The following is a 25,439-nucleotide window of genomic DNA, read 5'->3' as shown; positions in this document are numbered from 1 at the left end:
ACTCCTCCCACTGCAAAATTACAGTTATGAAGTAGCAATGAAAATAATTTTATGGTTGGGGGTCACCACAACATGAGGAACTGTATTAAGGGGTCGCGGCATTAGAAAGGTTGAGAACCACTGCTCTAAAACCTAGGTGCGTCTTATGGAGCAAAAAATACGGTATGTATCCAAATGTACTGACTCTCCCAGAGCTTGATCATTTAGGTGTACCTGAAGGCAGCATGATTTCTAAGTATGGCCCTAACAATGAGCACCCCTAAAACTGTTTTGCCCCAGGACTGATGACCAACATCTTTGGACTGTCATTTTTTTTCTTAACCCATCCAACCGATGAAAACTCCCCTTTTTTAAGTTATTCAATAGAACGAATCAATTAATCAAATATAATCAATTACTCAATAAAATAAACACCTTTTTATCACAAAGCAACATTTTATTACATTCATCATTTTTAACATTTTTTTAAATGACTTATTTACTTTTCAGTCTTCACCATCCACTTCGCTTGATGAATATCCAAAACATAAGACAACATATGACACATAAACACTTTTTTAACGTCCATATGCACACTTTTCCAAATTTTTTCTTTTCTATATTTTTACCATCCAATAAAAGCCATATTTCTGCTCCTATAGGGCTTCATGCGCACTCAGTTCTTCTGAACACCTTTCTCCTGGATGGAGAAAAGCACCCTGAGAAGCATGCCTAAAGCCACGTTTTTTCAAACGTGTTAAAGTGGGTTGAGCATTTTTTCTGCCCAAATGCTGCTTTCTGGAATGCAATTTTGTTGCGTTCAGATTTCTGCCCCTAAATGCCTGTAAAAGCCTATGCGTCCAAGGATGCAAAGGCTGGCAAAAAAAAAAAAGAGGAGCCACCTAGCGGTGATTAGAGACCTTAATAAGCAATGTGAAATGGAAGGAATGACAGCAATACAAAATTGATAATGATGAATATTTTGGCCACACCTGGAGAAAATGAATTGAGAATCATTGATGCAATATTTAAAAGATTAAGAGCTAGTCTACACTTGTTGTTGAGGGATGGGGGGGGTGGTAAAAAATCATCCCCCCTACTAAGCAAAAAGGAGCTGGCGAGGAGCATTAAAAGCCTGCGCCGCTGTGCCGCAACTGTGTGCATTGAATACAGTTGCAGGGAGGATGCGGCACAGCGGCGCAGCAGCGCAGGCTTTTAATGTTCCTCGCCAGCGACCAAATGCCCTCGGAAAAACAGTTCAACACAGAATGCGACACTAGTGTAAACGAGCCTGGACTAACAAAATGTTTTTATTGGAAATAGACCCAGAATTACTGCAATTGTCCTTATTGCTCAGTCTACAGGTTTATGTATTTAAATATATATTTGTTTTTTATTTTTATAAAACTGCAGTAATATACTGTATATTTAGGGTCTTAATAATGACATTTGCATACTCTATATGCTGTTTTAATACTTAAGCTGATGCCCTACAAATGGTGTTCTTTAAAACCTCAATCAAGAATAATTGAATACTAAAATGAAAAACTCGCATACAGTTGCAAGAGAAAGTATGTGAACCCCTTGGGATTACGTGGAGTTTTGCATGAATTGGGCATAAAATGTGCTCTGAACGTCATCTAAGTCACAACAATAGAAGAACACAGTCTGCTGAACATAATACCACACAAACATTAGATGTTGCCATGGTTTAATTGCACATAACATGTAAACATTCACAGTGCAGGGAGGAAAAAGTATGTGAACCTTTGGACTTAATAACTGGTTGACCCTCCTTTGGCAGCAATAACCTCAACCAAACGTTTCCTGTAGTTGCAGATCAGACCTGCACAACGATCTGGAGTAATTTTGGACCACTCCTCTTCACAAAACTGTTTCAGTGTAGCAATATTCTTGGGATGTCTGGTGTGAATCACTCTCTTAAGGTCATGCCACAGCATTTCAATCGGGTTGAGGTCAGGACTCTGACTGGGCCACTCCAGAAAGCATATTCTGTGCTGTTGCAGCCATTGTTTTGTTGAATTACTTGTATGCTTTGGGTCATTGTCCTGTTGCATCACCCATCCTCTGCGGAGCTTCAGTTGGTGGACAGATGGTCGTACGTTTTCCTGCAAAATGTCTTGATAAACTCTGGAATTCTTTTTCCCATCAGTGACAACAATCCGTCCAGGCCCTGAGGCAGCAAAGCAGCCCCAAACCATGATGCTCCCTCCGCCATGTTTCACAGTGGGGATGAGGTTTGGATGTTGGTGTGCTGGGCCTTTTTTTCTCCACACATAGTGTTGTGTGTTCTTCCCAAACAACTCAATCTTGGTTTCATCTGTCCACAGTATATTTTGCCAGTAGTGCTGTGGAACATCCAGGTGCTCTTTTGCAAACTTCAAACGTGCTGCAATATTCTTTTTGGACAGCAATGGCTTCCTCCGTGGTGTCCTCCCATGTACTCCATTCTTGTTTAATGTTTTCCTTATTGTAGATGTGTCAACAAAAATGTTAGCATGTGCCAGAGATTTCTGTAGGCCTTTAGCTGACACTCTGGGATTCTTCTTTACCTCATGCAGCATTCTGCGCTGTGCTCTTGCAGCCATTTTTACAGGACGACCACGCCTAGGGAGAGTAGCAACAGTGCTAAACTTTCTCCATTTGTAGACAGTCGGTCTTACCGTGGACACATGAACATCAAGGCTTTTGGAGATACTTTTGTAACCCTTTCCAGCTTCATGCAAGTCAACAATTCTTGATCGTAGGTCTTCTGAGAGCTCTTTCCTGCGAGGCATGGTTCACATCAGACAGTGCTTCTTGAAATCAGTAAACCTAAAACAGGCGTGTGTTTTTTAAGGGCAGGACAGCTGTCAGCAACACATCCAATATCATCACACTGATTGGAGTCAAGGTTGGCTCACTCCTGGCTCCAATTAGCTCTGGGAGAAGTCATTAAGCTAGGGCCTCACATACTTTTTCTTCCCTGCACTGTGAATGTTTACATGTTATGTGCAATTAAACCATGGCAACATCTAATGTTTGTGTGGTATTATGTTCAGCAGACTGTGTTCTTCTATTGTTGTGACTTAGATGACGTTCAGAGCACATTTTATGCCCAATTCATGCAAAACTCCACGTAATCCCAAGGGGTTCACATACTTTTTCTTGCAACTGTACATCCAGTATGAATGGGCCTGCTGTGCAGCTGTAGAAAAGATTGTTATTTTAGAATTTGTGGCATTTTATGGCAAACGTTAAGACCAGCAAGGATTGGCATGGTTGGTGGATGATTTTTTTTTCACTTTTTTTATTTTTTTTTCCTATTGTGACAAACTCCAGTGAATGCAATAAAAAATAATACAATTTTAAAATAAAAAACGTACATGCGTTCACTATGTAAGAATGGGCCTGCCATGTAGCTTTAGCAAAGCTTGTTATTTTTAGAATTTGTGGCGTTTCATGGCATACTTTTAAGACCAGCAAGGATTGGCATGGTTGGTGGATGATTTATTATTTTTATTTTTATTTTGTTTTTTTTTATTTTGTTATTTTTTTCCCTATTGTGACAAACTCCAGTGAATGCAATAAAAAATAATACAATTCTAAAATAAAAAACGTACATGCGTTCACTATGTAAGAATGGGCCTGCCATGTAGCTTTGGCAAAACTTGTTATTTCAGAATTTGTGGCATTTTGTGGCAAACGTTTGAGACCAGCAAGGATTAGCATGGTTGGTGGATGATTTTTTTTTCAATTTTTTTATTTTGTTTTTTGTTTTTTTCTTATTGTAACAAACTCCAGTGGATGCAATAAAATATAATCAAATTCCAAAAACAAAAACGTACGCGCATTCACTATGTAAGAATGGGCCTGCCGTGTAGCTTTAGCAAAGCTTGTTATTTGTAGAATTTGTGGCGTTTCATGGCATACTTTTAAGACCAGCATGGATTTGCATGGTTGGGGGATGATTTCTTTTTTTCAATTTTTTATTTATTTATATATTTATTTTTTGTTCTTATTGTGACAGACTCCACTAAATGCAATAAAAAATAATTCAATGTTAAAATATAAAACGTACTTGCATTCACTATGTAAGAATGGGCCTGCAATGTAGCTTTAGCAAAACTTGTTATTTCAGAATTTGTGGCATTTTGTGGCAAACGTTTGAGACCAGCAAGCATCTGCATGGTTGGTGGATGATTTTTTTTTCAATCTTTTTATTTTGTTTTTTTTTTTTATTGAGACAGACTCCAGTGAATGCAATAAAAAATAATTAAATTCTAAAATAAAAAACGCACATTCAATCACTATGTAAGAATCGGCCTGCTGTGTAGCTTTAGCAAAGCTTGTTATTTTTAGAATTTGTGGCGTTTCATGTAATACTTTTAAGACCAGCAAGGATTTGTGTGATTGGTAGGTTACCTTTTATTTGTGAATTTTGTTTTTTTTTATTAATTGTGAAAGATCCCAGTAATGCAATAAAACAAATAATTACATTCTAAAATCAAAAACGTACATACATCCAGTAAGCAAGAATGGACCTGCCATGTAGCCATAGTCAAAACAATGTGATTTGATCTAAACCAGGGGTGTCAAACTGGGGGCCCTCCAGATGTTGCGAAACTACAAGTCCCATCATGCCTCTGCCATTCAGAGTCATGCTTGTAACTGTCAATCTTGCAATGCCTCATGGGACTTGTAGTTTGTCAACAGCTGGCGGCCCTCCAGCTGTTGCAAAACTACAAGTTCCATCATGCCTCTGCCGTTCAGAGTCATGCTTGTAACTGTCAGTCTTGCAATGCCTCATGGGACTTGTACTTTGGCAACAGCTGGAGGGCCGCCAGTTTGTAACTGTCAATCTTGCAATGCCTCATGGGACTTGTACTTTGGCAACAGCTGGAGGGCTGCCAGTTTGTAACTGTCAGTCTTGCAATGCCTCATGGGACCTGTACTTTGGCAACAGCTAGAGGGCCGCCAGTTTGTAACTGTCAGTCTTGAAATGCCTCATGGGACTTGTAGTTTGGCAACAGCTGGAGGGCCGCCAGTTTGCAACTGTCAGTCTTGCAATGCCTCATGGGACTTGTAGTTTGGCAACAGCTGGAGGGCCGCCAGTTTGCAACTGTCAGTCTTGCAATGCCTCATGGGACTTGTAGTTTGGCAACAGCTGGAGGGCCGCCAGTTTGCAACTGTCAGTCTTGCAATGCCTCATGAGACTTGTAGTTTGGCAACAGCTGGAGGGCCACCAGTTTGCAACTGTCAGTCTTGCAATGCCTCATGGGACTTGTACTCTGGCAACAGCTAGAGGGCCGCCAGTTTGTAACTGTCAATCTTGCAATGCCTCATGGGACTTGTAGTTTGGCAACAGCTGGAGGGCCGCCAGTTTGCAACTGTCAGTCTTGCAATGCCTTATGGGACTTGTACTTTGGCAACAGCTGGGGGGCCGCCAGTTTGCAACTGTCAGTCTTGCAATGCCTCATGGGACTTGTACTTTGGCAGCAGCTGGAGGGCCGCCAGTTTACAACTGCCAGTCTTGCAATGCCTCATGGGACTTGTAGTTTGGCAACAGCTGGAGGACCACCAGTTTGACACCCCTGATCTAAACGATCAAACTGGCAAACACGCCTTCTGATCAAGTTAGACTCAATTTCAATTGCAATTGATCAAGACTAGTCGATTGGCCAAGGTGGAATATTACTGATCATTTTGCATCAATTGGAAGCACAGTGAAAACACTGAAATCAAGAGGGAGGGCAAAAATAAGATGTTTTTTCACTTAAACTCTCACTTTTTTCACTTTACTTTCATTTATAAACTGTGAGATCTAATGTGACTTTGTTTATAAACAAAGCCATGTCATGCAGCAATGGGGCCTGCCACCTAGAGGCAGTCAGAACTGTGCGCTCCTGACTGTAAAGAGGAACAAAATTAATTTCACTGGCCACCATGAATGAAAATGCTGGTGATGAATACAGGCCATGGGTCCAGCATGCTACAGGTCGAAATAATGGGAATGTAGACTCATATATTACAACTCTGCTCTGTTCCCAAAACATGCATAATCAGCCGCACAGCACTGTGGGTAAAATAAAATTAGAGGTAAATACAAAAGTAGAAGAACAAAACCAGGCAGTTTGCAGCGACTGTCACTCCGACAACCAGCCCGACTTTTTCTTTCCAGTATTTATCAAGGTCATCATCTGTACAGAGATATAATGAGAACATGAGTTATGTATGAACTGGTCTGGGGAGTCCCTGCTTTTTTGAAGTTCTAATCTAAATCATATCACGCTGATTCCAAAAAAAAAGGCTCCAAGTAAGATGTGTTCATTCATTTGTGGGTGTTCATTCATTTGTGGGTGTTCATTCATTTATGAAACTGATTTTTATTTGGCCCACAATGATATGTGAACTATACAATGCAACCCTCGTATTGAAAAGTTTGGAAACCCCTGGTAAAAATGACATGTTACAATCACCAGCCACTTTATTAGGTACACCTTGCTAGTATTGGGTTGGACCCCCCTTTTCCTTCAGAACTGCCTTAAGGCCTCATGTGCACATGAACTCACCTAGTCGTTAAACTCTCCTGAAGGCAGAAAAACTCTTAACGCGGCAAAAACGTGTTTAGCTGCTTTTACCCGCGTTTAGCACCGTTTAGCAGCGTTTAGCACTTGGCCGTTTATTCATTTGATTGGCCATAGTATTTTCCATTGACATGGATAAACACACAAGCGCTAGCGTTTAGCTGCGTTTAGCTGCGTTTAGCGTTTTATGGCCAAAGTGTTCCTCTCCTGAAGGCGATTGTTCTGCGTTCAGAAGAGGAACGTTTAACTGTCCCTAAACTCTTCTGCTCCAAACTCTGTACAAATCATTAGTAAGACCTCATCTGGAATATGCAGTTCAGTTTAGGGCTCCAATTCACAAAAAGAACATTGGGGAACTGGAGAAAGTACAGAGAAGGGCAACCAAACCAATACGAGGCATGGAGGAGATCAGCTATGAGGATAGATTAGAGAACTGAATTTATTCTCTCTGAAGAAGAGGAGATTAAGGGGGGATATGATCTCCATGTATAATACATAAGTGGGATATGATCTCCATGTATAATACATAAGGGGGGATATGATCTCCATGTATAATACATAAGGGGGGATATGATCTCCATGTATAATACATAAGGGGGGATATGATCTCCATGTATAATACATAAGGGGGGGATATGATCTCCATGTATAATACATAAGGGGGATATGATCTCCATGTATAATACATAAGGGGGGGATATGATCTCCATGTATAATACATAAGGGGGGATATGATCTCCATGTATAATACACAAGGGGGGATATGATCTCCATGTATAATACATAAGGGGGGATATGATCTCCATGTATAATACATAAGGGGGGATATGATCTCCATGTATAATACATAAGGGGGGATATGATCTCCATGTATAATACATAAGGGGGGGATATGATCTCCATGTATAATACATAAGGGGGATATGATCTCCATGTATAATACATAAGGGGGGGATATGATCTCCATGTATAATACATAAGGGGGGATATGATCTCCATGTATAATACACAAGGGGGGATATGATCTCCATGTATAATACATAAGGGGGGGATATGATCTCCATGTATAATACATAAGGGGGGATATGATCTCCATGTATAATACATAAGGGGGGGATATGATCTCCATGTATAATACATAAGGGGGGGATATGATCTCCATGTATAATACATAAGGGGGGATATGATCTCCATGTATAATACATAAGGGGGATATGATCTCCATGTATAATACATAAGGGGGGATATGATCTCCATGTATAATACATAAGGGGGGATATGATCTCCATGTATAATACATAAGGGGGGATATGATCTCCATGTATAATACATAAGGGGGGATATGATCTCCATGTATAATACATAAGGGGGGATATGATCTCCATGTATAATACATAAGGGGGGATATGATCTCCATGTATAATACATAAGGGGGGATATGATCTCCATGTATAATACATAAGGGGGGATATGATCTCCATGTATAATATATAAGGGGGGATATGATCTCCATGTATAATACATAAGGGGGGATATGATCTCCATGTATAATACATAAGGGGGGATATGATCTCCATGTATAATACATAAGGGGGGGGATATGATCTCCATGTATAATACATAAGGGGGATATGATCTCCATGTATAATACATAAGGGGGGGGATATGATCTCCATGTATAATACATAAGGGGGGGATATGATCTCCATGTATAATACATAAGGGGGGATATGATCTCCATGTATAAATACATCAGTGGTTCATATAGTGAACTCGGTGTAGAGTTATTCCCCCTGAGGTCATCACAGAGGACAAGGGGGCGCTCTTTAGGAAAAGAGATTTAAACTCCAAACACTGAAAGGTTTCTTCACAGTAAGAGCTGTGAGAATGTGGAATAGACTCCCTTAAGAGTTGGTTGTGGCCAGCTCAGTGGATTGCTGTAGGAAAGTCCTGGATCCTTTCTTGGATACACAGAATATAACTGGAAATAACATTTATAGGTGACGTTGATCCAGGGAATATCCGATTGCCTCTCGGGGGATCAGGAAGGAATTTTTTCCCCAGCAGGAGCAAATTGTTTCATGCTTGCTGGGTTTTTTCACCTTCCTCTAGATCAGTGGTCAGCAAGCCGCGGCTCGTGAGCCACATGCGGCTCTTTACACGCTTTCATGCGGCTCTTCTGTGTGCCGGGCGCCTGCTCCCCTCCCTCCTCTCGGGCGGCCGCACCAAAAGTCAGGACTCTGCAGCTAGCCCGGCAATGGGCAAACTACGGCCCGCGGGCCGTATACGGCCCGGCGGACATTTTAATCCGGCCCGCGGAGCGTGGCAAACATTAGCTGTCAGGATGTAGGCGGGGCAGCGTGACGAACTCCTCTCCTCTCACAGTCTGCCCTGAAGACTGGAACGGCGCGGGAACACGGCGAGAGGAACCCGCGGAGCAAAGGTAAGTGACTTGACACAATATGGGGAATGAATTACTATATGGGGGATGAATTACTATATAGGGGATGAATTACTATATGGGGGATGAATTACTATGGGGGATGAATTACTATATGGGGGATGAATTACTATATGGGGGATGAATTACTATATGGGGGATGAATTACTATGGGGGATGAATTACTATATGGGGGATGAATTACTATATGGGGGATGAATTACTATATGGGGGATGAATTACTATAGGGGGGATGAATTACTATATGGGGGATGAATTACTATGGGGGATGAATTACTATGGGGGATGAATTACTATATGGGGGATGAATTACTATATAGGGGATGAATTACTATATGGGGGATGAATTACTATGGGGGATGAATTACTATATGGGGGATGAATTACTATATGGGGGATGAATTACTATATGGGGGATGAATTACTATAGGGGGGATGAATTACTATATGGGGGATGAATTACTATAGGGGGGATGAATTACTATATGGGGGATGAATTACTATGGGGGATGAATTACTATGGGGGATGAATTACTATATGGGGGATGTATTTTCAGTTTTAAAAATGTGGCTCTCAAAATAAATTTCAATCGTGGTTTTGGCGAGATTTGGCTCAGTTGAAAAAAAAGGTTGCCCACCACTGCTCTAGATCAACTGTGGGTGCAGGATTATAACTTTTTTTTTTTTTATAATTGAACTGGATGGACTTTTGCCTTTTTTTCAGCCATCCCTGTGTTGAGTTCCCGGGTCTGTACACCCACTGTGCCCATTATGAGGGGTTCTCACCATCCCTGTGCTGAGTTCCCGGGTCTGTACACCTGCTGTGCCCATTATGAGGGGTTCTCACCATCCCTGTGCTGAGTTCCTGGGTCTGTACACTCGCTGTGCCCAATATGAGGGGCTCTCACCATCCCTGTGCTTAGTTTCCGGGTTTGTACACCCGCTGTACCTATTGTGAGGGGTCCCACCATCCCTGCTGGAAATTTTATTTTACTTATATTGTTGAGAATGTAACAGGAGGTGCTGAAGCACACAACATTTGAAAGTGTCTGAAAACTGAACCGGGAACCATGGAAGAGACATCTCTCCCCTGGACTCTATGACAGAGTGACCTGTGGATGACTCTACTCAGCTTTAGACAAACTGACCTTCATAACAGGAGATATCACCTACCTTTCACAATAACAATGGTGTACATGTGACCCTCCAATGAGCGGTATCTGATGTTACAAGTGTAGTTCCCGCTGTCTGTCTTCTGGATGGAAGTCAAATTCAAGGTTGCTTTTCCTCTAGAAAGTTCATCCAGCTTGGTTTGATCCTCCTCGGTGTCCTTGTTGAAGATCCATTTGGTGACACCGTCCTTGGACCAACGTATGTCCAACATGGTCAGCTCCATGGAGGGATCCGTCTGGAAGGTACACATCAGGCTAATGGTTTCTCCAGTTTTAGCGATCTTTAAATTTTCATTATCACCAATAATTAGAAATGGTGCAGGGCTTGACGAAGTGCTTTGCTGGGCTGTTGAGGTATCAGAGTGATCAGATCATCAGCATTATTGTAATACATACAGTATATGGTCAAAACATAGTTGTCATAAAGGAGTCCTCTGTTCCATCTGTTATCTTTCACATTTTTAGTATATCGTAAAATTGTACAAGAGTCAAGACTGAACAAAACGTTTTCTGAAATTACTACCAGCAGATAGGTTTATTACATGGTTAAAGTACAGTAGATCCAAGGCCAAAGCTTTCTTTTTGCAGAAGTCAGCTGGCAAACCCGTGGTGACCTTGTTATCAGTGCGTTGGAATGTTTTGAAAACAGGGGTTCTGGAAGGGTCCCTTTGTACCCCTTGTCTTTGGAGAGATGTTCTGAGGGAACATATTGGGCCTGCTGTGTACCTAGTTTGAGACCTCAGGGATGGAGCACAGATCTAAAGGGTATCGCCAGGTCATAGATCTTCTGCTAGAGTCATCACTGGGATGGAGTTACACTCGAACCTCTTGTTTTGGATCGGATGCACCAGAAGAAGTTCTATGTGATGATTCTGGGTGCTGATACCCCCAGAGACTGCTAGCCAAGGAGCTGTAGAAGCCCCATGTGAGTTTTGGTTTTTTCACCTCCATCGTGCACCTGTCCTACTACTAGGTTTAAGTAAAGCCCTGAAAACTGCTTTCAACTATACTGTAGACCTACTTCACTCAAGGCCAAGTAAGGGTGATCTATCCTGGAAATAAAAGGAAAGATGGGCGCCAAATTAAGTGCAGTATTAAAAGGTCATTTTATTGAGCAAGGTAACTGAGGTAACTCACTAGATAACCATGAAGTAAAGGGCATGTATCTCAGGATGGACGTCGTCCTTCAAAGGTCATGGAGGCTGGTGGAGAGGGTAGAATACCATCTAGGAGCCAAGGATGCTGTGGGGGCCTGATCTCCCAGTTCCGCCAGTGGTGGCGTCCAGCAGCTGTGATAGAAACCAGGCTAGAACACAAATGGTGGCCAGGCAGACGTGACGTCACCACGTGAGCGTAATGCCGCAAGAGGGGGCGGTAACACATTTAGAAGCGTCAGCTTCTTCGTCAGACCTCTCTCCTTTTCTTCTCCATGCACAATGTTCAGTTTTACTCCAGGGGTGCTGCCTTCCGATATTGCTGATTACACTATACTCCTCATTGGAAAACTGTATAATACGGACTACTCCTCTACGATTTTGGACTTTTAGTTCTTCCTTCCTCTCCAACGCCAATTTTTTTAATTTTTGCTGCATCCTGGGAATAAGGAGTGTCCTGTGGGTAGGTCTTCTTGTAACCCCAAGACCCCTACAGGGAGAGGCAACGCTAGAGACTTAAGACCCCCCCCCCTTTTATAGCCAGGCAATTATTTGCTATACAGTGCTGTGCTACTTTAACTGACCAGGGGCGGACTGACTATTTGGGAACTCTAGCACTGCCCGAGGGCCCAAGGTCAGTAGGGGACCCCATGAGATGCCTCTGGTACCTTTCATAGGCTTTTTTGGGTGTGGTTTGAGTGTGGGAGAGGACACAGGGGCCCCATGATCCCCTGTTGCCCGGGGGGCCCCATGAGTTATCAGTCTGTAACTGACAATGCTGTACACAAATTAAATTGATATCATTTTTGCACACAACTTGAGCTTTCTTTTGGTGGTATTTGATCACCAAAGGGTTTTTTATTTTTTGCGCTAGCTGCCCCAGCTGACAGTAAAAAAAACAGTCCTCCTCTTCGTCGGTGATCGTCGGAAATTACCAGTCAGGCCCCGGTGATTGACAGCCGCATCCAAGAATGGCGGCGTGGGTAGGGTGGGCGTGCCCCCTTACCCGGAAATGCAAAATCACGAATATATGCGTGATTTTGCACACCCGTGCCACCCTGTACCAGTATTTCTGCTATAGGACAGCGGGAAAGTGGTTGAATAGACTTTGTCAGCTGGTACTTATTTATAGGGAAAGTCGATCCAGGGCAGGGGCAGGCTGACCATTTGGAAACTCGGGCACTGCCCGGGGTCAGTAGGGGGCCCCATGAAATGCCCCTGGTACCTTTTTCATAGGCTTTTTTGAGTTTGGGCAAGGACACAGGGGCCCCATAATCCCCTATTGCCCGGGGGCCCCATGAGTTGTCAGTCCGCCCCTGATTCAGGGAATATCCGATTGTCTCTCAGGGGATCAGGAATTACTTTTTTCCCCTGCAGGAGCAAATTGGATCATGCTTTGCTGGGTTTTTGCCTTCCTCTGGATCAATTGTGGGTGTAGGATTGTAACTTTTTTTTTTTCTATGGTTGAACTGGATGGACTTTTGTCTTTTTTTCAGCCAGACTAACTATGTAACAATATGTATGAAGTATAGGTACTTGGAGATGTCTTTGCATCCCTGTAGCAGCTCTCAGGATCATGTCAGACTTTGCCAACTCTCTCCTACCCCCTACCCCACCCACATTCCTATTGGCACATCAGGAATAAGGACAGCTGTACTGGCCCAATGGGAATGTGCGTAAAAAGAGAGTGGGTGATATGAAGACTTTGCAAGTTCAGAATGAACAGGTATGCCTGGGCCTAAGGGCACCGAGGAAAAACCACAAACTTTTTATGCCCGGTAACAGCTCTGTTTTTTTTTTTAAGTTTCCGCCACTTTAAATGCCTTTCTAGCAGAATGGGTATTGTTGTCATTCAGCAAGTAATTGCTTTTACTGTTCTTACCAGACTTCTTCGATGACCGTTTCATCAGCTTAATCTTCTGCGCTGTACAAGACAAAAGAAAAGCCGTGGTATTAAAAACGACCAAACTCCTTCACACACTTCCACATTCCACCGGCACTAAAGTCTTCTGCAAGATGGAATCTCAGCAATGAACCAACTTGATCCCCTATTATTCAGCAGGATTTCTGGCTACCAGGTGTCTTTCATACAGGTAACAAGCTGAGATTAGAAGCAGTCTCTTAAAGGGAGTGCTGCTAATCTCATTTTGTTACCTGTATAAAAGACACCTGTCCACAGGAGCAATCAAACCATCAGATTCCAAACTCTCCACCATGGCAAAGACCAAAGAGCTGTCCAAGGATGTCAGGGACAAGATTGTAGACCTACACAACCATGTCTGCCTAGGCAAAGTCACTAACTGCAGCTCTGGGAAGGCTTTACAATGATAAGGTGAAGCTTTCCTTGATAATGATAGTGTTGGCACATGTTGTGACAGATCAGGAATTTACTCATGCAGACTTGTAGAGTTGTTGAGCACTCCATTGTAATGATTTACAGAAAATTATTCAGTTGCATATTAGTGGCTGTTTTGTTAAGACTGTTTTAAATTCTGCTGTATATTTGTTGAAAACAAAAAAATTCCACTGTATGCATTGACATACCTCCACAGACAGTATGGTTTTCTGCTGACTTGGCACTATCCACAGACAGCTTAACTGTCAGGGCTCCAGGTATGACCAGAGGTATGTGAACTGACGCAGGGAAACGCAGGCTTCAGATATGTTATAAACAATATAATTTATTAATACTAACAATACAAAACGCAGTGCAATACTAAAACATAAACACAGTGCAAACGAACCAAACCAAACCACCCACAGATAACAATACATACAATGCAAGCGTAGTCAGGCAGGCCGGGTCAATAACAATCGGGCAGGTAGGAACAGGAGGAGCAGGCAGAGAGTAGTCAGGTCACGAGTCGGGTACAGCAACTAACGGGCAGGTAGGTACAGGGGGTCAGGCAGAGAATGGTCGGGGTCACAAGCCAGGGATCAAACAGGAGAAGACAGCAGAGGTCAGGATCAGGCAGGGTAGGCAACGAGTAAGTCAGGCAGGAACAGGAACGCAGGTAACAAGATACAGGGGCCCATGGAAAAACACACACCAAGGCCCAGACTGCAGGTCTGGCCATCCCTTAAATACACCTCCGTAATCAGCTTCAGATGTTTGGCTGGCTGCAGGGTTGAGTCTCTGATTGCTGAGAGCACCCGCTGGCCAGCCCTGGTACTGCAGCCCACAAGGCAGGTGAGTCCCACCATTATTGGCAAGTCCATTCCTGACATTAACTCTTCAGTAAGTTAAATTCAGCCCAATTTTACTTCAGCTTACTGCAGTACAGAGGATACCACCTACCATCATTATAGTGGGTGGCCCATATGGCTTCTGACCTCTAGGGACTGGCAAGCCAAGCTGGCATCTTTAGAAGGCCCCATTCAGTGGGTTTTGGGGGTCTTGTTCATCAGGGTTGCCTTATATTTCCCATCACTTTCTATGGAAGTGACAAAGGTCACCAGAAAAATAGTGACGGCAGCAAGAACTTGGCAAAGGTTGACATTCTTTTCCAATCTATCCAAAACTGGGGGGTAATGGTTAAAGAGTTTTTAGGACAGTCTTCTTAAAACTTTTGCCCGATCCTGAGAGGAGACACCATCTATCATCTACCATGATCGTATTGGGTGGTCCATATGTCTGCCAATGGGATTAGTGAGCCATGCTGGCATCATTAGAGTTCAACATTCTTTATTCAATCAAATTCTTCCCCAATGATATCGAACATAGTTCCCACCACACACTGCTTGTAGGAAAGGGTTTCAGAAGTAAAAGAAAAGTAAGTGATCGATCAATGGAATATAAGTCTTACCATTCCTATCATTGTTCTCATCAACCTTCTTGGGTGACAGATCAATCAACTGGATCCTGTTTTCTGTGAAAGAGAAGAACAAGTCTAAGGGTTATCCTCCATCTCATCAAATAAAGTGAATCAGTATTAGGAGTTGACTGTGTAATGATCTACTAAAGTATAACTAAAGGCAAACTTTTTTTTTTTAAAGATTTGGATAGAGTGGAGATGGATTAGAACCCCTATTAGGATTGTATTGCTATCTGTGCACCCTAATTCTTCTGATGTGAAGGGGGCCTCTGATATGATGTGGGACTGTATGTTGATGGTGGACCTGGTGGATGTTGAATCTCCTGGTAGATGTTGAACCTCTGGTATCAAGGTGGGACTCATGTATGTTGATGGTATACCTGGTGGATATTGAACCTCTGGTATGATGGTGGGACTCATATATGTTGATGATGGACCTGGTGGATGTTGAACCTCTGGTATGATGGTGGGACTCATGTATGTTGATGGTGGACCTGGTGGATGTTGAACATCATGGTGGATGTTGAACCTCTGGTATGATGGTGGGACTCATAAATGTCGATTGTGGACCTGGTGGATGTTGAACCTCTGGTATGATGGTGGGACTCATGTATGTTGATGGTGGATCTGGTGGATGTTGAACCTCACGATGGATGTTAAACCTTTGGTATGATGGTAAGACTCATGTATGTTGATGGTGGACCTGGTGGATGTTGAACCTCATGGTGGATGTTGAACCTCTGGTATGATGGTGGGACTCATGTATGTTGATTGTGGACCTGGTGGATGTTGAACATCATGGTGGATGTTGAACCTCTGGTATGATGGTGGGACTCATGTATGTTGATGGTGGACCTGGTGGATGTTGAACCTCATGGTGGATGTTGAACCTCATGGTGGATGTTGAACCTCTGGTATGATGGTGGGACTCATAAATGTTGATGATGGACCTGGTGGATGTTGAACCTCTGGTATGATGGTGGGACTTATGTATGTTGATGGTGGATCTGGTGGATGTTGAACCTCATGATGGATGTTGAACCTTTGGTATGATGGTGGGACTCATGTATGTTGATGGTGGATGTTGAACTTCATAGTGGATGTTGAACCTCTGGTATGATGGTGGGACTTATGTATGTTGATGGTGGACCTGGTGGATGTTGAACCTCATGGTGGATGTTGAACCTCTGGTATGATGGTGGGACTCTTGTATGTTGATGGTGGACCTGGTGGATGTTGAACCTCATGGTGGATGTTGAACCTCTGGTATGATGGTGGGACTTATGTATGTTGATGGTGGACCTGGTGGATGTTGAACATCATGGTGGATGTTGAACCTCTGGTATGATGGTGGGACTCATGGTCATGGTCTCTGATGTACAGGGGCAATGCTGATGAGATGGAGGGTACTCATGTATAGAGAGGCCTCTGAAGTATAGGGGGAATCTAAAATGATGGGGGGCATGCTGACATGATGTTGGGACTCATATATAGGAGTTATCTGATGAATAGGGTTAACGCTGATGTGATGGGGGGCTCTGACATGACATGGGGACCTATGATGTGATGGGGGAACTTCTAATAAGAAGGGGGCTTCTGATGTGAAATTTATTTAATCCAGGTAGTTGTGTGCATCTACCTAGGGACAGGCTTTCCATTGACAACATTTACGTTTTTACATCTTAGACTGGGGTGCCCCAGGATTTTGCATAGTTTTAGGGGCACCACAACTGAAAATAGTTGAGAAACACTGTTCCAAAATGATAACCAAGAGTCTTTTTAATCTATTTTTCAGAATTCTTTGTCTTCTCATTCTATTAAAATGATTTATTGGTCCATCCTTACTTGTTACTTGAAGGGCGTACTGGATGGTCTGTTCCGACCTGTCGTATTGGATCTTGCAGGTGTAGTTTCCGGTGTCATTGATGGTGATATTAATAAGGATCAGAGAGAAGTTACCCTCATTAAACTTCTCCTGAGGCATCAACGCCCGGGGTTCATAGGAGGTCACATTATTATCTCTGTACTCCACCAGGAGGTGCCCGTTGTGCTCCCAGCTCAAAGACAACTGATCCATGTTGAACGGTTCCTGGTTCACCACAATGATGGAGGTCATAACCACGTGTGTGGGCAGGCGAGGAGAGATGGAGGCAGCATCTGAGATCGACTGCAAGGCCAAGACTGCAAAAGGAAAGAAAAGAAAGTGAATGGGTGCTGTTGTCCTATTTTGGGGTTTAAAGGCCAACTACCGGCTAATTTTTCATTGGAGGGGAAGGTCTGGCTTTAATACCTTCAACCTGGAGCTAGCCCTTGCAGTACCCTTTTTTCTCCACAAGTCCTCTGGGTTGACATCACACGTCACTCAACTCAAAAGACTAATGCAAGCCATAGACGGGTCGAAAATCGGCCGTTTTTTTTTAAAAAAAAAAGAAAAATCGGTCATTCGATCGGCCGACGTTACCATTAACAGTAAAAAAATCGGCCAATTTTCGTCCCGTCTGCCGCTGGCATTTAACCCCATAATTACTTCTGTCCCTTGCAGAGAGCTCCGCTATTATATTTTATATGAAAAGTCTTGTGGTTGCAACAATGTAACAATTTGTATCCATTTCGGATACAGATGTTTTTATTCGGATACAGATGGATACATTTGTTGCAACCGCAATACTTTTTCATAAAAAATATAATAGCGGACTGGAATTCTTCTTCTCTATCTTCTTCTTTTTCTTCTTTTCTGCTTCTTTTTCTTCTTCTTCTTCTGTTTCTTCTTCTTTTTCTTCTTCTTTTTCTACTTCTTCTCTTTCCTCTTCTTTTACTTCTTTTTTTACTTCTTTTTCTTCTTCTTTTTTCTTCCTCTTCTTCTTCTTTTTCTTCTTTTGCTTCTTTTTTCTTCTTCCTCTTCTTCTTCCTCTTCTTCTTTTTCTTCTTTTGCTTCTTTTTTCTTCTTCCTCTTCTTCTTCCTCTTCTTCTTCTTCTTCTTTTTCTTCTTTTTACTTCTTCTACTTCTCTTATTTTCTTCTTTTCTGCTTCTTCTTCTTCTTTTTCTTCTTTTTCTTCATCTTCTTCTTATTATTATTTTTCTTTTCTTCTTATTATTATTATTCTTCTTTTTCTTCTTCTTATTTTTCTTTTCTTCTTATTTTTTCTCTTCTTGCAGGTCACGGCTCATGTGCAGATTTTTTATCGGTAAAACGATCAGCCGATTTGCCCATCATTGCTGGGAAAATCGGCCGATCGTCAAAATTGGGCATGAATTTTCCAACATGAACGATAAAAAAAATGTGCCAAACCCCGAAAAACGGCTGACCAATTAACCCACTAACTGTGCGAAAATCGGCCGATTTTCGACCCGTCTATGGCCCCCATAAGGAAGGACTGTGCAGGGCTTCATCGGCTCCAACCCCTGAGCATGGCAATCTGCACTCACAGGAGACAAGGCAGACCTCTGCAGAAAGACCACTCTGCAGCTTGCTGGCAGGGCACAGGCTTTTCTACTCAGGCTGAAGCCTTTTAACATTAGATTAGCAACAGTCACATAAAGTGCTGGGACGAGGTCTTCCAGCTCCCAGGACAAAGATGCCAAACTGCCCCCCCCCCCTTCCCCCATTCTGTCCCCATTCATGATTTGCAAGCTTAGGGGATCCTACACCCAGCAGTCCCTCACTTGTCAAAATCACTGCCGCTGTCACTACTCCTACCAGCCTTGTCACAGAAGGAGGGCGCCCCCCATCCCTACAGTAAATCATTGTGCCCAGGGCAGCCGCCCCTCCTGCCCACCCCTTGTCCCGGCCCTGGTCACATATCGCATTATACATTTAGGGTCAATGTGCTTCCTCATGTAACATAGGTGTGTGTTCATAAAGAAAAAAAAGTGCAGAGCTGTTCATCCTGTGAAACTGCATGCTCATTTGTTCTGTGCAAATGGGGGCAAAAAACGAATATTACTCGGCTATTTCCTCTGCAGATCGAATGTTATTCATTCATAAGGATAAAGTGAATCCGTTAAATGGCACATTATGGTCACTAGATGGAGCTGATGATCATAGTAAATAAGTATTTATTTCCTATATAGAGCTCCATCTAGTGACCATAATGTGGTATTTTCCCAATTCACTCCTACGAATGAATAACATTTGACCTGAAGAGAGAAAAGCCTTGTAACATTTTTTTTTTGCCCCTTTGGCACAGAATTAATGTACATGTAGTTTCACTGTGCACATTTATAATAAATACACCCCATAGTGTTGCCGGGCAGACTGACAAGTGGTTGGGAACATTACAATTAAATGTATGTAAAGCCCCCAATTTTTTTTTTAGTCTTGAATAGAGTGGAGAGGGATTAGACCCCCTGTTAGAATTGTTGCTGTCTGTGTCCCCGTTAGCAAGATTCCCCCTCTCTATTTGTCCTGGTTACTGTTACCATTGAAAGTAAAAGAAAATCCCAAATTTTGGGTTCTCACTAGAACAGGAAAAAAGGGGCAATCTTCCAATGGGGACACTCATTCCAGGGCTTCCTTCACTTTGGAGGGATTTCCTCTCGCTTTCTGTTTTGGCCATGGGACAGGAAGTGAAGGGAAATCTCCCCCAATAGGACACAGAAAGCAAATAAACTGACCGGGGTTATAACCTTCCCTTACTCTATCCAAAATGAAAAAAAAAGAAAAAAAACATTTTGCTTTTAGTTCTACTTTAGACCCCCTTTTATGTTACTTTTTGATGGCTCTTCTTTTCCAGAAACGCACAGCAGTCCATTGAGCATGATCTCCTATGGGACAGGTTCACATCTCCGCGTTTTCACCCGCTGCTTTTTTTTTGGAAAGGGTCAGGGACTTTTTAAATGCAAAACTTTGTGTTTTTGGTTCTATAGACTTCGATAGAGATGCTGCAGGTAACGCATGTAAAAAAAAACGCATGTAGTGCGTTTTTTGATGCGTTTTGCATTTTAATCTGCCCAGCAACAAGTAAAAAAAAACGCAAAGTGCATCAAAAACATGTCAAAAACGCATGTACAAAAAAACGCAAAACGCACTGCAGAATTGGATCAAACGTAAACTGCATAGGTGTGAACCGAGCCTCAGCGAGTTTTTTTTTCACTTCCTGTTTTGGAAATGCAACCGGAAGTGAGAGCAAATCTCCCCAATGTGTCACCACAATAGGTGTCTCCATTGGAAGCGGGGCAGACTGACCGTTTGGAAACTCGGGCACTGCCCAAGGGCCCGGGGTCAGTAGGGAGCCCCATGAGATGCCCCTGGTACCTTTTTCATAGGCTTTTTTGATTTTGGCAAGGACACAGGGGCCCCATGATCCCCTATTGACAGGGGGCCCCATGAGTTGTCAGTCCGCCCCTGGTTGGAAGATTTCCTCCTTCATCTCTTGCTCTCATTGGGTCTCAGGGGGTCAGGAAGGAATTTTTTCCCTGCAGGAGCAAATTGGATCAGGCATTTTTTTGCCTTCCTCTGGATCAACTCTGAGTGTAGGATTAGAACTTTTTTTTTTTTTTTTATGGTTGAACTGGATGGACTTTTGTCTTTTTTCAGCCAGACTAACTATGTAACTATGTAACTATGTAACTATGACAGTTCTAAAATGTAACAGTTACTTTTTGTCCCGGTAACAATGGTCATCAGGATAAGATGACGAGTCATCAGGATTGGATGGCGAATCACAGGCTGGGATTAATGCCCACATAAGCAATCCAATGGAATCTTCTCGGCATTAGGTGTGTGGTCACAATGCAACGACTGATTGGTGTGTACATACATAATGGTCACACATTTATACATTGTATGTCACTATCACACCGATACATTGTATCTCACTATCACACCTATACATTGTATGTCACTATCACACCTATACATTGTATGTCACTATCACACCGATACATTGTATGTCACTATCACACCGATACATTGTATGTCACTATCACACCTATACATTGTATGTCACTATCACACCGATACATTGTATGTCACTATCACACCGATACATTGTATCTCACTATCACACCGATACATTGTATGTCACTATCACACCTATACATTGTATCTCACTATCATACCTATACATTGTATGTCACTATCACACCGATACATTGTATCTCACTATCACACCGATACATTGTATGTCACTATCACACCTATACATTGTATCTCACTATCACACCGATACATTGTATGTCACTATCACACCTATACATTGTATCTCACTATCACACCGATACATTGTATGTCACTATCACACCGATACATTGTATCTCACTATCACACCGATATATTGTATCTCACTATCACACCGATACATTGTATCTCACTGTCACACCGATACATTGTATCTCACTATCACACCGATACATTGTATCTCACTATCACACCGAATACATTGTATCTCACTATCACACCGATACATTGTATCTCACTATCACACCGATACATTGTATCTCACTATCACACCGATACATTGTATCTCACTATCACACCGATATATTGTATCTCACTATCACACCGATACATTGTATCTCACTATCACACCGATATATTGTATCTCACTATCACACTGATACATTGTATCTCACTATCACACCCATATATTGTATCTCACTATCACACCGATACATTGTATCTCACTATCACACCGAATACATTGTATCTCACTATCGCACCGATACATTGTATCTCATTATCACCCTGAATACATTGTATGTCACTATCACACCGAATACATTGTATCTCACTATCACACCGATACATTGTATGTCACTATCACACCGATACATTGTATCTCACTATCACACCGAATACATTGTATCTCACTATCGCACCGATACATTGTATCTCATTATCACCCTGAATACATTGTATGTCACTATCACACCGAATACATTGTATCTCACTATCACACCGATACATTGTATGTCACTATCACACTGATACATTGTATCTCACTATCGCACCGATACATTGTATCTCATTATCACCCTGAATACATTGTATGTCACTATCACACCGATACATTGTATCTCACTATCACACCGATATATTGTATCTCACTATCACACTGATACATTGTATCTCACTATCACACCGATACATTGTATCTCACTATCACACCGAATACATTGTATCTCACTATCACACCAATACATTGTATCTCACTATCACACCGATACATTGTATCTCACTATCACACCGATACATTGTATCTCACTATCACACCGATACATTGTATCTCACTATCACACCGAATACATTGAAGCTGAAGGGGTGCAGAATCTCCCCCAACAAATGGTCGTTATAATGACCCAATACTGAGAGATGGAGGAGACTGGAGTGTGGGAGGATCTCGGGGCTTGCAATGTGTATGGGGGGAGGTGCCATCCGGTTGGCCGGTGTTTATCGGTGAAGGAGAATCATGAACACAACGTGTCCGGGCCCTTCGGCCTCAATACAAGTATGGAGATAAGTATGCGCATGCTTGTTCCGGGTTAGTGACTCCAAGCATTGCAGCCAATCAGCCGTTTTCAGAGGGAGGTAACAATGGTGGCCCCTGCATTCCTGAAACGTTCATATAATATCCAGCAGCCATATCTAGGGGCCACAGGGGTCTATGTGTCTATGGGGGCCATGCATGGCTGTCAGTCTGCTGGAGTCGATTCTCCATGTTGTGTTCAAGGAGTTTCAATGGAACTCCAGCCAAAAAGGTGAACAGATATTGTGTACTTACAGGTGATGCAGAGGGGTAGAAGGGTCATAGTGGGTCCTAGCCACCCCGCAGTCCTCAGTGGCCGGTCCTGAGCTCTCCGTCCCTTGTCCATAGTACACACACAGGCGTCGGGCGGGCAGGACGGTCTCAGCACTGAGCTCTTATCTTGCCCACACACTGGCAGTCTTCTCCTAGATAAGGGCTGAGCTGTCATAACTGCGATCGCCCTTCAGGGGCACTTTCTCCATCACTATCACCCAGACCCATCTACCACTGAATGATGATCTCACGTGTGTCAGCCACTTCTATAAAATGTTATTTGGAACAAAAGAAGTATCCGACCCAACGAAAAAAATCCTGTTTTATGGACTTCCATGAACTGAAAATCCTATCTTGTCCTCAAATCGATCTGAAAGTGTAATATATGTAAAGTGCAGGGTACATTGACGACATGTAACCAGGGGCGGACTGACCATTTGGAAACTCTGGCACTGCCCGAGGGCCCGGGGTCAGTAGGGGGCCCCATGAGATGCCCCTGGTACCTTTTTCATAGGCTTTTTTGAGTTTGGGCAAGGACACAGGGGCCCCATGATCCCCTATTGCCCGGGGGCCCCATGAGTTGTCAGTCTGCCCCTGCTCGCATTGCAGCTGTGATCAGGGCTGTGGATAAAGGGGGTACCACCTGTCCTCCTGTATGGGGCCCAGGCCTGGGTGATTTGGCTCTGGGTAGGGAGGGTGATTGGCACGGGGGGGTAATTACTGGAACCGATCCCATATATGGCTTTCTCTGCAGCAGCTGAAAGCCGGCTTCTTCTCCTCTCCTTTTTTTGGGTTCGCACTAGAATCGGATCGCATGAGTATGCGCACCTATGCGATCCGATTCTGCACCTCGCACCGCGTTTTGCGGACTGATTTTGGGGTGTTGTTAACTTAACATAGACACCCGCAGCGGTTCGCATGAATGGGGTGCAATTCTGATGCGGTGCGGAATTGGCATAGAAAACACTGTAAATTCCTCACCGCATCAGTGTGAACCCGGGCTGATGCTGAACTCCGGGCACAAAAACGTTCATTTAATTATCCACTTGCCCTCCAGAGGACCCCCCCCTTCCTGGCCAGGCCATTTTTTGCGGTACGGTGCTGCGTTATTTTAACTGGCAATTGCGCAGTCATGCAACGCTGCACATAAATTAAATTTACATCCCTACAAATAGAGCTTTCTTTCGGCAGTATTTATTTTTTGCATTATAAACAAAAAAAAAACAATTTAAAAAAAAACAATATTTTTGACTTTTTGCTATTAAACACGTCCAGTAAAAAAATTTTAAAACTCGAATTTCGTCATAACATTAGTCCAAAATGTATTCTGCTCCATGTGTTTGCTGAAAAAAAATCCCAATACTTGTAAATTAATTGGTTTACGTGAAAGTTATAGCATCTACAATGGCGGTATATATACTGGAATTAAAAAAAACAACATTTTTTTACTAGTAATGGCGGCAATCAGCGATTTATAGCGGGACTACGGCGGGCATTCTGACACTGGGGAGGGGAACTGACTTGGTGTCACTGACATCCCCAGTGACAACAATACAGTGATCAATGCTAATAAAAAGCACTGACACTTTACTAATGGCACTGGGCAGGAAGGGATTAACATCAGGGGCGATCAAAGGGTTAACTGTGTGCTGGGTGAGTGCTGCACTGCAAGCACACTGCTTTGTATGGCTGTGCTACGCATACAAAGCAGTGTGCTGGAGCTGACAGTGGAGAGATCTGTTTTGTTTACACACAGGTCTCTCCCCTGTCAGTGATACTCGGCGATCGCTGGGTGCTGGCGGGGAATCACAGGCTGGGACCCGGTGTTCAACAGCCGAAGCTGCGAATGGCGGCACGGGTAGGCCCCCTACCCGGAAATTCAAAGTCACTTATATATACGTGATTTTGTGCCACCCTGTAGCAATATTTCTACTATAGGGTGGCACAGAAGCAGCTATATTCCTCAGCCCACTTTGTGTGCACCAAATAGTTACATAGTCTGGCTGAAAAAAGTCCATCCAGTTCAACCATTAAAAAAAAAAAAGTTATAATCCTACAGGCAGCACAGTGGCAAAATGGTTAGCATTTCCACCTGGCAGTACTCGGGTCATTGGTTCAAATCTCAAAGAGTGCACCACCTGCCTGGAGTTTGCATGTTCTCCCTGTGCCTGCGTGGGTTTCCTCTGGTTTCCTCCCACACTCCAAAGACATGTTAGGAGGTGAATTGGCTCCTGTCTAAATTGTCCTAGTATGTGTATGTATGAATGTGAGTTAGGGAGACAAATAAAACAAGATCATCCTGATATACGGCATGATAAAGGAACTTTTACATTCTGCCTTGTAAGTCAATATACACTATATTGCTAGAAGTATTGGGCCCGCCCCCCAAATCATGTGATTCAGGTGTTCCAATCCCCTCCATGGACACAGGTGTATACAATCAAGCCCCTAGGCATGCAGACTGCTTCTACAAACATTGGTGAAAGAATGGGTCGCTCTCAGGAGCTCAGTGGCTCCAAGCGTGGTCCCGT

The 25,439-nt window shown here is 43.0% G+C and overlaps 1 protein-coding gene across 1 annotated transcript in view; it reads right to left on the bottom strand.

Annotated features, from left to right (window-relative positions):
• The window catches only part of LOC149457034 (uncharacterized), a 35,314-nt gene extending 12,306 nt beyond the window's left edge, over positions 1–23,008 (bottom strand). The window contains exons 1-6 of the mRNA XM_089684147.1: positions 22,891–23,008; positions 17,014–17,349; positions 15,160–15,222; positions 13,236–13,277; positions 10,201–10,545; positions 6,106–6,179 (exon numbers count right to left, since the gene is read on the bottom strand). Of these exons, the coding sequence (XP_089540273.1) occupies positions 6,106–6,179; positions 10,201–10,545; positions 13,236–13,277; positions 15,160–15,222; positions 17,014–17,349; positions 22,891–22,981 (951 nt within the window). The 5' untranslated portion in view covers positions 22,982–23,008. The remainder of the gene's footprint in view (positions 1–6,105; positions 6,180–10,200; positions 10,546–13,235; positions 13,278–15,159; positions 15,223–17,013; positions 17,350–22,890) is intronic.
• Between the last annotated feature and the right edge of the window lie 2,431 nt (positions 23,009–25,439).

This window comes from Staurois parvus, unplaced genomic scaffold (genome assembly GCF_062004578.1).
Source record: "Staurois parvus isolate SC_StPar_1 unplaced genomic scaffold, SC_StPar_1.0 ptg000338l, whole genome shotgun sequence".
Lineage (NCBI taxonomy): Eukaryota > Metazoa > Chordata > Amphibia > Anura > Ranidae > Staurois > Staurois parvus.
Note: the sequence above shows the minus strand (reverse complement) of the source record. Positions and strands in the feature narration are given on the sequence as shown.